Genomic DNA, 15491 nt, shown 5'->3' with positions numbered 1-15491 from the left:
GCCAAAGCATTCACTCACAGAATCATGAAACACTGAGGAAACAAAGGTCTACGATTCAGACTATGTTCTTTAATATTGCAAATAATGATCTTATTTATTTTATACAGTTTCTTAATGTACTACTAGCTCCCTGCTTTTACTAGGAATGGCAATTTTAAATCCATATAATGACACTACAAGCCTAATTAGTTTCTTTTATGCCTTCAGGTGTTTGGCTGTGATTTGGTTTTTTTGGTTTGTTTTTCTTTTTGAAAAGGGTTCTTGCTTCTGTTACTATAGAGAATGGATGCTGCTCAATTAGAAAAAATATTATTCAGTATTTTTCTGTTCTTGTTATATGCATGGGCATAAAATGTGTAGTATTCAGTCTCTACTCTGAATACAGAATTAATACTTTATTTTTTTATGACAATCAATGCTATAAGCCCACACATACCACAAATACTACTTTAACTTCATAAATGCTTTTAGGTGAGGTAACACTTTCCTACTTTTAAGAAAGAATCTTTTCATTGTAGCTGCTAATCCATTCTTGGCTGTCCAGGACATTATTTTACAATGACTGCTATTACACAGAAATGCATGAATTCAAAGCAAAGCCCATGCTGGCTTCTGTGAAAACTGTGGACACTTAAGTCTTCCTCTCAGCATAGAAAAATGGCCCAAGAAAGAAATTTACAGAAAAAAAGTTTCAGTCTGAATGGTAAACATTTTCCAAAATTTACAAACTGAAAAAAAGCTGTAATGATAGAAAACACTATCGTTTACCTGATCTACAGTGTGGGCGAATTTTACTGTGTGAGAATTGATTCTTTTGTCTTGCTTCTGAGAGAGATAAGTATTCTTTTCACATTGTACCTGAAAATTTATTCTGTTTTCAGCAGATGGTACAATCATGTCTTTCAACAATACAGCATTTATCTGACAGAAGCACAACCCACTAGTCTAATTTTGCTATCAGTATTGGAAATACCAACTGGAATTATACACCATTTACTTTTGAGAAAAACATACCAATTATCTAGAATTACTTCTTATTTTCAGTGAGAAAGAGTTTTCAAACTTAAAAGTGCCTTGCCCTCTTCAGCCCCAAACTCTGGTGTTACTTTCTCCTGGCTACTCTGGAGCTAAGAGTCTGTGAAAGACATACAAGGTTTGGTATCTAATTAGGCCTAAGAAGTAAAAGGAAGGTAACTGTGATGGAGTTTAGGTGGCTGGAAGGGAGGTGGGATAACATCAAAGACCTAGCAGTAACACAATAGTAGCAGACCATGAGAATAGCTGGATGGATACAGAAGGGAGATTAATTACAGTGAAAGATCACCATGTTGATGACTCCTGCTCATGGCAAACACTGCTCAGGATGTAATTTGAGTTCTCAGAAACCCTTGGTCATTTACATGTTCCCTCTGCATGGACTAAACAGCAGATCTTTACCTCCCCCAGAAGCAAAAAGAATGTATGTTCTCTGACATGAGTGGACACAAAGGTTGATCAAGCTTACAATACAAGCTGCATGCTTCCCAACTAAACTACACATCCAGATGAAAAACAAAACAGCTCCTAAAAGATCCAAGTACTACAGTTTCTGATAAATAATTTTGCTAGCTTGCTCAAGTTATTCAAGACCCTTCATAAAAGCAGGCAAGCTCTAAATTAAAGATAGAGAACCTAATGTGTTGCTTTCCTTGAAACTGCTTCCTTCATTAAAATAATGTAAAAATAACAAGAGGAAAGATATGGAACATGCTTAAATATAATTAGTTCTAGCTGTTATTCAAGGTCCCTCTGAAACATCTTTCAGCCTTGGAAGGCTAAGGGCTAATTTAGTGGGTTATATGCTATCCTCCAGGTTTCTTAGGTATATGAAAGGTTTTCTACAGAATGTTTGAGAAAAATCAGGAGTTTCAGAGCATGTCCCAATATTCACCTTATGTTTCCATAAACTGATAAATATTATCTTCACTAGTTTTTAACTTCTAGAGTGTTACTGAAGCTCCTATTAACTTTCCTGAGCAGTATTACTCCTTCGCAGGTAGAAAAATGACTTGTCTCTATATGACTTAACATCTTTTCTTTTAGGAACTCAAATAATTTGCAGCTATAATCTTACTTCTAGAAAATTAATCAAACACAGCAGGTTTAGAGATGATACAACAGCAGAAGCAATGGACACACCAGAGGATTGTGCTACCATTCAGAATGATCTCAAAAGGCTGGAAAAACTGGCCAAAGGAAATCCTGAGTTGCAGAAAATGGAAGTGCAAAACAATGCTTTTGAACAAGATGTTATGTTGATCATTTCCAGATGTTGTTTCCAACCTTTTCCATCCCATACTTTGACAATCATTCAATGAATTCACTCTGTTTATGTTAATCAACAGGACTGAATCACAGCTAAAATAATCAAATTGTGTAGGTGGTAACCAAATTGTGGTTAACTTATGTAATTACTCTAAACTAAGGTTTTTTATGATTTAGTCCAAGGGGCAAAAATACTACTTAAACTTTTAATGCTTTTACTCCACTCTCTCATATTTATCATACACAATTCACCATAGTGTTCTGTACTAAGTGTTGTAGCTAGGTTTAGTAAAAGAGCTTTGATTAAATTATAAGCCTCCACAAAGAGTTCTTGAAAACTGCAAGTTCAGCTAGAAGTTTAATAATCTGAAAACTCAAGAGACACTAGTACTAACTTTTAATGAAAGAATTAATTATAAAGATGAAATAGAGCCCAAACGATCTTGTTTCAAGACAATACACCCAGAGGTTTAACTGAGCTTTGCTAACTCAATTCCAGGAATGACAGATGCCAAGAAATTCAAAACATACAAGCTACATCTTCAAAGTCTGCACTATAATCATGCAACCTGGAATAAAATTGTCTACAAGAAAGGAGAAATAAACATATATTTTTCTTCTATTTTTCTCCTTTTTTTTGCTTAATGCATTTGACTTCTCCCTATGTGAACTGCTATTAGAATCAAGTGAAAATAATCCATTTTTATATAACAGGAAGCTAAACAAGTGGATTCAAGAAAGTTATTTTCTAAAACTACTTTTAATTCTGTAATGTTAATGCTACATGCATTTCAAATGTATACTTCAGCAGAAAAGAAATAATTCTACAAGATATGCAATACAAATTGTGCTGCCATAAATTCTTCTGTAACAAAATATGTGTGCAAATGTGCATTGGCAATTGTGGTTTAACTCAGCAGAGTTACCTGCTTACCTGCATTTCATACAAATTCAAGACTGTGACCAGTAATATCTTAATCCTTAATCTAATCAAGCCATATAAATCATATATCTTGCCCAGGAACACTTCAGCTTCTCTTTTAGGAACACCTCTAACATCAGCAAAATGTCCTCTGCTCCTCAAATCCTGGATATCCAAGCCTGATACCAATCCAGCAACTCATATAATTAATAAACAGATCTAAAGACACTTAGCTGCTGCCCTCTTTCTCCCTCACCACAAACCTAGTTCAGTATCCCATTCCCATATCTCCAAAGCCCCTGTGAGTCCCAATAAACTCACTCTTACACTGACACTTACTCAGGCCCACCAATACATTAGCTGCACTGAGTCAGTTTTGGACTGACGTTACATCATCAGTGTCTACCTAAAACTGAACCCCCAGATCCCTTAAGTCCTCAGCACAACAACCTTAAATCTGTATCTTCTATATAGACGTTCTGTATCTTCTATAAAGATGTTCAGCTTTAGCTCCTCACAACCTATCTCCCTAAATTAAATCTACACCAGAAATGCTGTCAATGTAGCAATGATTAGGAGTTGCTGCTTACACCAGTTGTGAAACTGACTTTCCCCTCTTGGCACAGAATTAATAGTGGTTTGCTGGCCTGTCAGACCAAGCCTTAACCAGCCAGAGAGTGTGGCCACCCAAGATATATACTAAGTCTAAGATATGAGAACCAGATTTCATCTTCCATACATCTCAGCCATGCAAACCGTAATTCCAATCTTAGCTACAAAGCAAACTCTATCCAGCTAATACCTTTCATCCCAGATATAAACCTACTCTGTTAATAACTACTGCATCAATTAAATCAAGAGACAAATTCTGCTTGTTTCAGAGCCAAGCTTAGGACTGCAGCTCCTTCTGACTGTGGCGGCAGCACTTGAAGATTTTACAAAGCACTAAACAAACACCAGTTAATCTTCCTGGTCTTAAAAATAGTGATGATTATGCAGAAGATCTATAGGTAGATAAACAGAGGTTTAAATGTATTTTTAGCAAAACCAAACGAAACCAACAAAGGAGGTTCAAGCAGGGCAAGCTGATATTCTAAGTCATTATGTACAGATCTGTCACATGTTTAGAGACAAGTGTATGCAAAGCTAAGAAATCCAAGATATTGAGGTGTCCTGTAAAATGAAAAGAATGTTCTGAAAGAAAGATGAAGTTATAATTTTACACTAGCATCCTCTATAATTCTGAAGCTTTCATTTACCTTTTATTATATATACCTAAGGTCTTAAAGAGAGTTTTAATTATAAACTATACTCTTACTTATACTCTTCAAACAACAACAACAAAAATTTATCAGCAATCCCCAGTTAGAAACTCTAGGACTGCAACTCCTTTACTTTTCCATTTTATGAAGATGTGGAATACTAAAGCAGCAAATAGACTGCAAAGGAACTGTGCATTTATAATGTATCCCAAAAAAGCATTTAGTGAAACTGCATTAAAAGCATGCATAATGAAGACTTTAAACAATTCTCCAATATCAAAAGCCAGAGGTAAATCTGTAACAAAATCTGTTACCTTTCCTGGAAATTGAACTTTTAAGAGCCCATATGTTCTTATATATGCTATTCACACAGGCAACTGCAATACCCAAAAAGCAGTGCTCAATTTTCTGTAACATCATTCCATTTTGCAAATCATTGTCTGTAAACAGGAATGCTCAATGAAGAAGGGAGCTCAACAGGAACATTTAAACTATCTATTTGAAGACACAGGTTTAAGTAAAAATCAAATGGTCTTCCAGACTAGCAGGTCTACCACACATGCCACAAAAATCTGTCGCTTTGTCCTTATTCATGTTCTGCTTTCAGGCATGCTAAAGAACTAAATGAGCTGTAAAGAAAGCAATAGGAAAAGGACAGTATTAACACTGAGAATAAGGAAGCAAAAGCAACATCAACCCACATTAAAAAAAAAAAAAAAAGGGGTTTAATGAAAGCCTAACTGCACTGGAAATTCAAGTAGATACTTTCATTTAAGGTATAATCATGCTATTTTTGGTTTTGTTGGGTTTTGACTTCTGGGATTTTTTTGTGTTTTGTGTTTTTTTTGGTTTTTTTGTGTTTTTTTTAAGCTTGAATTTTATGCACAGTTTGAAACAAGGAGATTTCTAGAAATATTACTTAGCAGCTTTTTGAGATATAATATATTTTGGTATCTTTAATTAAGCATTTTTCCTTTTCCAGTATTGTGCTTCCATGAATAACATGATTCACCAATATTAAGAGTAATAATACCCTAGTCAACAGAGTTCTCCTCATGTAATCGATATTTGCTGCTTCTGCTCTCCAACACACCTGAGGTTTTCTGATTACATGTCATCCTCAATTTTGCCAAGCATCTAAGTGTAGTCAAAGCCCTGCTACCTTTTAGTTCTGTAGGAACACTTCTAAACTCCTTTCTCCTTAATGCTATCATTTCAAGATAATATGAGAGGTAAGAGAAAACTGCATGAACCATTTGTCATTTTCCAGTTCTGTCTAACATGTAAGCATCTTAAAATCTAATCTGTAATAGGGGATGACATATGCAGCAAAAGCAGGTATACACTTCAAAGGTGTATGACACTCATCATATACCAAGCCTTGACTGATTCTTTCATTCCTGCCTTTCAGGGAAAAGATTTTCTTATTCCCAAATCCGTATCTCCACACTAGGTATATAAGAAAAAAAAATGCAGATCCACTAATTATTCTATCTATCCATTATTTCCTTTGTTATCAATAGCATCAGCAGTTACATGGAATAAAAATTACATTACATTTACTCAGAGCACTATTTTGCAGCATCTTTACCAATTCACAATTTGAAATATGCTACAAACTCTGCTTAAAAGCATAACAAGGAAAGAAATGACATTTTAAAAAGGATGAATAGATGTCCAGATACAAGTTAAATTATTTTCATAAGGTCTACATAACATCAATCTCTTTTTTCTTACCTAACTGAAGTATTATTAATCTGATGCATCAGCAAAAGTCAACAGTAGAAATTACAAAAACCCAAATATACTTGATAGCCATTTTAGTACCTCAAACAACAGCAGACTGCAAAAGGTATTTAGCTTCTCTAGCTGCATAATAGACTCAGTTGTTTTTTTCTTATCAACTCTTTTAGTTATTTTCTACCATATTTGGGGAAAAAATAGTATAGCTTTTTTTTTCTAACCCATAAGAAACCTTAATTGCAACATATATAAACTTATGTTTGAAGAGAATAGATATACTGCATAAAGGAACTAAGTTTCTTGGAAAGAAGAGCTTGTCTGAAGAATTCTCTACATCACATCAGATACATCTGCCTTTGGAATAAAGCATGTGGGTTGTACTACACCTGTCCAGAGCAACCACGGGATACAGAATGGATACATGAAGAAAGGCTAATGAAGACAAGCTCTGACATTAATAGCTCAGTTCTCAGCACTCTAAACCTTTTGATCATCTAGCTGAACCCAGCTACAGGAAAACTCCATTTTCCCTGACGAACTGATTACCAATGGAGCTAGTCCAACTTGACATTCACTCTGATTTGCAGGCCAGCTATGAAAACAAAAAGGCTCTCTAGCCACAAGGATATTTCAGCCCTTGATTTGCTTCCATATAGAGCTGTTGCTGTGCAGTTTGACATTCCAGTGGCATGACAATTAGCCACACAGTGCTGCATAGCAGTGGAAATCTCAGGAAATACTGAAAATCACAGTGCTTCTGTGCTCCCTTTGTTCTTTTTCTGCCTCAGTACATTGCCTGAATAGACTGCTGGTTTTACAGGTCTTCCTCTTTAGAGGCCCAGGCATCTGACACACCATAGCTGAATGCATCTTACCAGCAGCTCCAAACCAAGCAATTCATCATCATTAGTCACCAGTCTCCTGTGGACACTAACAGAATTTGAACACCTGGTAACTAAGTTAACTTATCAATTACAGTAACTAAAAGATAACTTGTTCCAAACATCTAATAATGTTACATAAGTTTGTCAGTGTACCCACTTAAGTATGCTTTGCATAACTACCTGTTACAATGTTCTGCAGGATCAGGTCTCTGCTCAACATCTCCTGCCCAAATCATCAAAGAAGACATTTTCATAGAGATATTATGGGATTTTCAACGCTTAACTTTGGAATTTTACAACATAAATATCTGCATTTCAGGTTATCAACTTAAATGTTCTTTCTCATAGCCAGAAGAAAGAAGCAAACAACTCTAGGGCCAATTACCATAATTATGTACAAGGACATAGGTTGTACAAGAAATTACGTTTTCCCTCCCTTGACTACAATGGAAAGTTAAAGTAAGAAAGTCAGATGGAAACATCATAAAAATCTGAATTCAAGAGAGACAAACCTCATCTTATGTCTACCTCCTTTGGTTCTTTCAAGTCAAATCTGTTTTGCTGTAATGAGCCCGATTCTCGAGAATTTATGTAACATTCAGCAAAGCCTTGCATGACTATCTATCTTCATGTTGGCAATTTTTTAGTTAACCTTAGCTGCTTGGTTGACTTTTACAAGAAGCAGACAGCAAGGTCTGCTACATATACCTAAAATAAAGAGGATTAATCACACTCTCTATATCCTGTGACATTTACTTCAGGTCAGCACCCACATCTGAATTTGGACTAAATGCTTACATATTGAGAACTACATATAACTTGGTGTTTTGATTACAAAATCCCAAACAAACAGCTATTCAGTGTACAGCTGTACAGCTTTTGTGATAAAACTACTTTAAAGTTTTAAAAAAGTAAAAATGGTATATAGAAAGTAATGTGATATAAAACTTGGGTAATGCTACCCAAGCTATGCATTAGCAATTACTGAATAACAGAACTTTCCAATACCTCATAGCATGTCTTTCTTTCCTATTTTAAAATCTATTTTCTTTTTTTTTTTTTTTTTTTTTTTTTTTTTTACAATTCTTGGAATTAACACTGGGGGGTTAGAAATGAGCAATAAACCCAGCAAACCACAATGTGCTTTCCATTTCTGGCTCACTGTCTTTGAAAGTTATCATAAAGGAGGATCTGCTATCATGAGAGGAGCTCAACATTTGAAAAATAATCCATCTTCCACAGTATTTGAAATTTTCCATTCTGAAATCTTAGTATCCTACAATTCTATCTGTTCTGCAATAGGAATACAATCGGGGTTCAAAAAAGTTCTATTTCATAATAAGTTAAGGTTCAATTACAATATTCTTATAAATTGTATTTATGAAGCATGAAAAGTTCCTATTACAGATAAAACTCAAGAATTCATATACAACATCTGTTAAAAAAAGAGATCCAACTGAGTTAATATTAATATGCTTTTGCCTAGAATTTAGCACACTGGTGTCAGTAAAGTGCTTGAGTATGGACTTTACCTTGAGCCCATGATGAAGTACTTAAACAAGTTAAAGCACTTAAACTATTAACTTATTTGAGAGTTTAGTAACATAAAACTCAACTGTGTGGAAAATCAGGATAACTATACTGTTTCACACACTCCTTAATTACTTTAACCTTCCATATTAATATGTGGAAATACTGGATACAAAATTATATGATTCATGTATGTGACATTAATTTGCCATATTGTAAGATTAAACAATTTAACCAATTAGACAACAATATAAAAATATTTAGAGTAATTTCCTTATTTTTCTGTTGTAGTTTATTACAAACACTCTCCAATAGAAAACCTAATTTTTTAAATTTTAAAGCATGTGGCACAGATAGCACTTTTGAACTGTGGGGCACAGACTGATAAGCTTATTCCAAGAGTTACTAACTCTCTAAAAACAGTCAGAATTCTAAAGTAAAATATTTTCAATATGTATCAAAGATTTATACACAAACCTGCAAGGGGCTGAGCTGAGCACACTTCCTACTGAAGACATAATGGAATATAAAGTTCCACATTCTTGAATTCATCCATTTGACAAACTATTTGGAACTTAGCTCAAGTTGAGGAAGTTGAAACATAAATTTTGAGCTATCTAGATGATTCATTTAGAAAAATTTAAATGAATGTTGTTTTTATTTCAAATCAGTGTTGAAAATCATCTTCAATTTAAAAAAAAATTACTACAAAAAAATAAAACAGAATTTTCTTGGATGAATAAGCTATTTTTTTCAACTTCTGTATTCCATCAAATGTTCAAAAGTTAATTGCAAACTAACCTGGATACATGTCTTAGATAATTCTTTATTTCTTCTATCGGCCAACAGCAATAAAACTAACAATGAAGTGAAGCAAACCTCATGTATTTCCACACCTCTAATCATAACTAAAATTCAGAATATCTAATTTGATTGTTTTAAATGGGAGATACTCTTTGCAATTAACAGTGGTTTTGCTTAAGTAACAAAACACAATTAGGATACTTTTTAGCTAAAGAAATTTGATTATATGAAGTATTATCTTTCTCCAAACTCTAATTTAAGTATTTATGAAGAGCTTTTTTTAAGGCTGGCGTTTTGTTTATTTCAAACTGATAATGTATCATTAGATTTGATTCTAAACCAAGAAAAAATACTTTAACCCTTTCTAGAATTGTAACTTCCAGAAGTCATGCTGCACAAATTCAGAAATATTGGGAAGTAGGTCCGTAAATCAGGCCATCAGAATTAAAATCCTATTGTGATACATTCCCAGATTATTATCCCAGATACATACAGAAAATCTGATGGTTTGTAAATGAACACAATACATCTATTTGGACTAGATGCATGAATGCATGAACTTTAAAAACACTGATTTCACCACAAGCTAAGCAAACCAGAACTTCAGTTACTTTCCCTACATGTACAGCATCTTTTCCAAGTCCTACAGAGTGTCAGCTACAGATTTACAGATGCCCAGCTCCTGAGGCTTCACCAAATATGGAAGCAATAAAAACAATTACAGTATGGCAAGGTTAAGCAGTTCCATAGTAACTAACTCAGCAAAGCACAGTGCTTAATATGACCTTGACATCTCTGTGGAGCACTGAAAGGTTCTGCATTGCCACTGGCAAAACTCTGAAAAGAAAGACGACTAATTCTGTTAAACAGGTGAGATTTAATAATATTAAAAATGAGGAACTGCTTTAAACTAAAAAAAAATATTGTTTTTTGAAAAAATCCCCTGCAGCCCCACGGGGCTCCTTGGCTAGCTCAGTTGCTTCGAAGGCTCTGGGGGAGTATCTCAGGGACAAGACAAAAGATCCAAAAGAGGCTCTTACTCCCGGGATTGGTCCAAGGCATTTTAGTCTCGAATGGTTCCAGGGATGCAAGAGGGGGAAAGAGAAAGAACAAGGAAGAACAGGGGCTTATCTAGCTTGCTCAGGGAAAGATAGCTGGAACTCAGCCAATTGGGTCAAGAAAGGAAGGGTCAAACTACATGGTTACAGGCCTCAGGAGTCCTGGGGAAAAACCATTCCCCAGAGAAATACAACAGTTTTTAATTAAACACTTCCCTATCTTTACAGTTGTTTAAAGTCTGTTGACTTTTGGTTGCCATCTATAAATCTAGTATGCTAACCGTGACCTAAAATAAGAAACAGCTCATTTCTAATTCCTTCAAAACTGGCATTTTCAGAATATGATTCAAACACACTAGAAATTTGAGCTGGCAATTACATACTCCCTCTCCAACAGTCCAAACTTACAACTATATCATATCCTTGAGAGAAAAAGAATTAAGTTAAGACTGCTTGACCAACAATTATGCCTTTTGTTAAATTAGACTCCTGCAAAATAAATCTGTGGTGAATGTTTTTGATATGTACCAATAAATTTATTTTCCACCAAATAAAATGCTTTTAGGATAGTGTAAAATCAAGTTTCAATCCCAAGTGAAGCTGAACATTTTGCATAAAATACATACCAACACATACAGATACATGAAAAACCTATGAAACTCCTATTTATTTCATATATCTCTTTTTCAAATGTTAAAGGAACATCCACTCTCTCTCTTTCCTCTATTTTATTGGAAAAAAATCAATTTAAGAATAAATTTTACCAATAAAATGAATTTAAGGATAAATTTTACCAAAAATTCTATTCTGCTCTTTACCTCCTACTCATTGTAACCAACTAAATATAATATTATGTGCTGGATAACTTTTGCATCATGAAAATTTGAATAAAAAATAAAAATAATTTGAAAAATAATAATAATGTGAAACATGAAATCTAATTCCAAAATAAAATAAAGCAGCTGACTTTCCAGTTTTACATGAGCCAGAAAGAGAATACAAAAGTTCTATTGTGTGTTCAGCTAAATACCAAAATTGTATTCCCTGCACAATTTATACATTGCACTACAATGTTAACAATTTATACATTGCACTAAGTCTTCTAACTCATTATTTCAAGTATTTTGCAAATTACATAGTATGATCTAAAAACCTATACAGTTTATTTATTATCCAGTCTGATTTTACCTTTCCATATGGAATTTTCTCTTATTTTATGCCTCTCTTTTTGAATTTACTCTTTAAGGTGGCTCCCAGCATTTTCTGGGTTCTTAAATCTGAATATTCCATAGAATTATGCTTTTTTTACATTTTAAGAAACAAATAAATACAGCTAAAACACTCTCCAATATCAATCTTTGGCCTTTCTCAAAAAGAAAAGATGACAGTACCTGGTGAGCCTGTAACAACTGCTCAGCAAACTGACGGACTTCTGACAGGAGAAGTGATATTAAAGAATTTCTTAGTATGTTGTTCCTTCCTAGCAAACCCAGTGTTTCTGATACAGAATGCAGTGCCTGAAACTAAAGAGAAATAACAGCAAATTTAATCTTTCAAAATGCATCTCAATCTTCTTTTATCCCAAACGGCTACTTTAAGTAGAAATGGGATTTACATATTAAAATGTTAAAGAAAATGTCTAAATTCAGAATTTTAGAGTTTAAAATTCTGTTGATTACAGACATATAAGATCAATCAGAAACTGACATCCATCCTCACAAGATTAATACTACAGAAAAATGAACGAATTTCCATGAATGAACTCCTCCAAAAGTGTGAACTCCCCAGGACACCACTTTCCAGCATTAGATGTCATCATATCCATCTCTTCATGCAGCATCTCCTCACATACCCACCTCCTCACATGGTGACTGCCCTGCAAATAAGGTTCTGCTTTTCACAGCTAGACAAATGAATGAACAAATTCTTTGAAATTCAAACATGTAAGCTGGGAGCTCTACTAGGGTGTTCTGTCAATATAGTTATCAGGAAAAAACTTGATTAAATGCTAACTGCTTAAAGACACACTATGTATCTGTGTGTATTTTCAAATTCAAACAATTCACTTTCTTATTGTTCTTTAACAATGCATTTCTCCTGAATGACAAGAGTAGTGATGTAGACTTACATGAGAATTATGTTAGTACTTTTTTGCCACAGTTTCTTCTACTAAAAAAACCCTGCCCTGTTCTCTTTGCTCCCTGAAATTGAAATAAATAGCTATTATGTAATGAAGCATACTGCTTTACAAAGTACACCAGATTTTTCTATATGTAAATATACTGGAGTTTTTTCAAAGAAAAAAGAAGTTAGACATATTAAATACAATTACTATAACTTGTATTTTTATATCAATGTATATCCCCTACAATATTAATATTCAGTAACTCTTTGTACATGAGTATTTTTGACTGACCAAAGGATATTCTCACACAAATTTGTATGCCTAATAATAACTACTATGTTTTAACCACTCAAACCACACCACTGCATCCTACTAACAACCGAGATTATACCTCCAGCCAACTCATATGTGTATACAGATGCAGACATAAATATACATACATACACATAAATATGAATAAAAATACCTGCCCATCATCTACAAGTTTGCATTGAATGAATCCTGCTGGGAAACTTTTCCAAACACACGAAAGGCAGGAAGGTGTCCCAGGAGCAGCCAGCATGATTTTATTTAGGGGAAACATTTACTTTGACTTTACCATGGTTTTCAACACTGTCTCTTGTAAAATTGTCACTGACCAAATTTTGGGCTAGGTAAGTGGACAGCAAGGTGGACTGAAATCTTTTGCTGTAAAACCCATTAATTAGGCACCTTCACATTTACAGTTCTTGCTTGACTACCTGATCAGCAGTTGGTGCAATGCCTATTTGGCAGCATCTTCCAGCTGAAGAGTCGGATCAGCTTGGTTATCATGTGCCCAACCTGAGACTCCTATGGACAGTCAGAAAAACCTAACTCTAACAAAACTTTTCCCTCAGTCATCTCATTTCTGCATGTAATCCCAAAACAAGTATCATAAGAAATCTACAAAAGACACACAAGTCTCAAGTTAGAATCAAATCTGCATGCAGACAGAGATACAAAGTAAACTCCTTTGATTAAAAAGAACTCATAAACTCTACACATATAGCTTCAAAAACCTGCATAATTAAAATCATTCATCAACATACACACCAAAGAGTCTATAAATATGAAATGTGAATGAAGATGTGATAAAAATGGGTTTCTGAACAATGAAAATTATACGAAGGGATAATGTAATGCATGTACCTACCTGTGCTTTGAGGAAATATGAATTGAAATGAGACTTTCATATACCAGAAATATATACCCCTCGAAACAAAACAATGACTCCTCTTTCTAAAAATAAAGTAGAAATTACAATTTTGGAAGTCTTCCAACAGCATCTACTAGAAACAAGTTTGCAACACCTAAATAGTTTTGCCTTGACAGCACCCATGTTCCCAAGGGTACAACTGCTTCAACTCATGGTTTAAAAATGCTTAAAAAATAGCACATTTTTCAGGGAAGTTGCCATTTCCTCTTATTTCTTTTAATAAATTAAGGAGGGATACAAATTTTACAGTTCTATATTTTCAGAACATAACACTGAGTATACTTGCTAATTTGCCTTTGGTGAGCAAGCAAACTAGGCAATCAAGAGCAGCTTTTCAAGGTAACCTCTCCCAAAGATCACAGTAAAACATGAATATTGTTCTTTAAGCTCTCTTCTATTTGCTTACATAATTTTTGATAGATAATGAAGCAAGGAACTTTTTTTGTGCAATTATTATTAATGCTAGCACCTGAGATGTAACTAAAATAAGATCTTTCACAAAATTTTCATTATCTTTTGTGGTTTGACAAAAGTTGTCATTTTCTATTTGGAATCTTCAAGGACTAGATAACAGGGAACCTTGAAATTTAAAGCCTCAGCCTCTACTAAGAGAATAAATAGGTATTTTGTAATGATGCCACTTAGGTATGGGTATCAATGGCACCGAAAAATCCCATTTGTGAACTTATTAATATTTAATAAATATTCTTATTAAACGTATCCTTATAATAAAAATATTTCACGGCAACATATTATAGAAAATATATTATTATTATTATATTTAACAAATATTAAAACTTATTTTTAAAATCCACTGATTTATTAAAGAGCACTGATTTTACATGGTAACTGGATGGATCTCCTGCATTCCTTTAAGAATATTTTGAGAAAATAAGAGACAACAAAGAAGGCTAAAATAATGCTGATAGACTATATGCATTAAATGTATGCAGAACAAATTTACAGCATATAAGCAATAAATCTGAAAATAAAAAACAGAAGTAAGATTTTGTTATACAGCAATGCTCACATATTGCTAATTGTACTCTGGAAATATTAAAACAAAAAAAATCGAATAGTATGTAGTTTCATTAAAGATAAAAGCATATGTTCAGCTCTAAAATCTATCCAATGTTAAAAAGGAACAGAAAGCTTTTAATCCCTTGTTTAATGTTGTAGATGAAATAAAACCAATGCATTTCAGGAATCCTCAGGTAAAAGTAGTCAGAAAATTAAACTGTAAAATATATACCATTAGAAACAAGAAATAATGGAGCCTGGTTCACTGTTCAGGTCCTCCATCACCTCTCCCTAGCCCTACTCCCACACCCCAGGTTCTACTGTCTTCCCATGTTATTCAGGATACAGAGCAAGATAGGGCAATGCTGTGACAGCAGCTGGGAAGGATGTGTGGATTGTCGACCTGGTTGTTGCCAAAATGAATATATAATGTCAATGTTCAGCTTATCTCAGGCATACTAACTTGGTCTCTCCTTCACGTAGCTACAGATTTTAAAGCCTACTTGAAGGTATTATTGACCTTTCACTTCTTTCCAAATGATTTCAAGCTGGCTATCAAAAGTTACTTGCCAAGGAAATGAAGATAACCAAAGCAGACAGCA

The 15491-nt window shown here is 34.0% G+C and overlaps 1 protein-coding gene across 1 annotated transcript in view; it reads right to left on the bottom strand.

Annotated features, from left to right (window-relative positions):
* MEI4 (meiotic double-stranded break formation protein 4) overlaps nucleotides 1–15491 on the bottom strand; it is a 73183-nt gene that overhangs the window by 27319 nt on the left and 30373 nt on the right. The window contains exon 5 of the mRNA XM_066314407.1: nucleotides 11899–12030. Within this exon, the coding sequence (XP_066170504.1) occupies nucleotides 11899–12030 (132 nt within the window). The remainder of the gene's footprint in view (nucleotides 1–11898; nucleotides 12031–15491) is intronic.

This window comes from Sylvia atricapilla, chromosome 3, assembly GCF_009819655.1.
Source record: "Sylvia atricapilla isolate bSylAtr1 chromosome 3, bSylAtr1.pri, whole genome shotgun sequence".
NCBI lineage: Eukaryota > Metazoa > Chordata > Aves > Passeriformes > Sylviidae > Sylvia > Sylvia atricapilla.
This window is presented reverse-complemented; position numbering and strand designations above follow the sequence as displayed.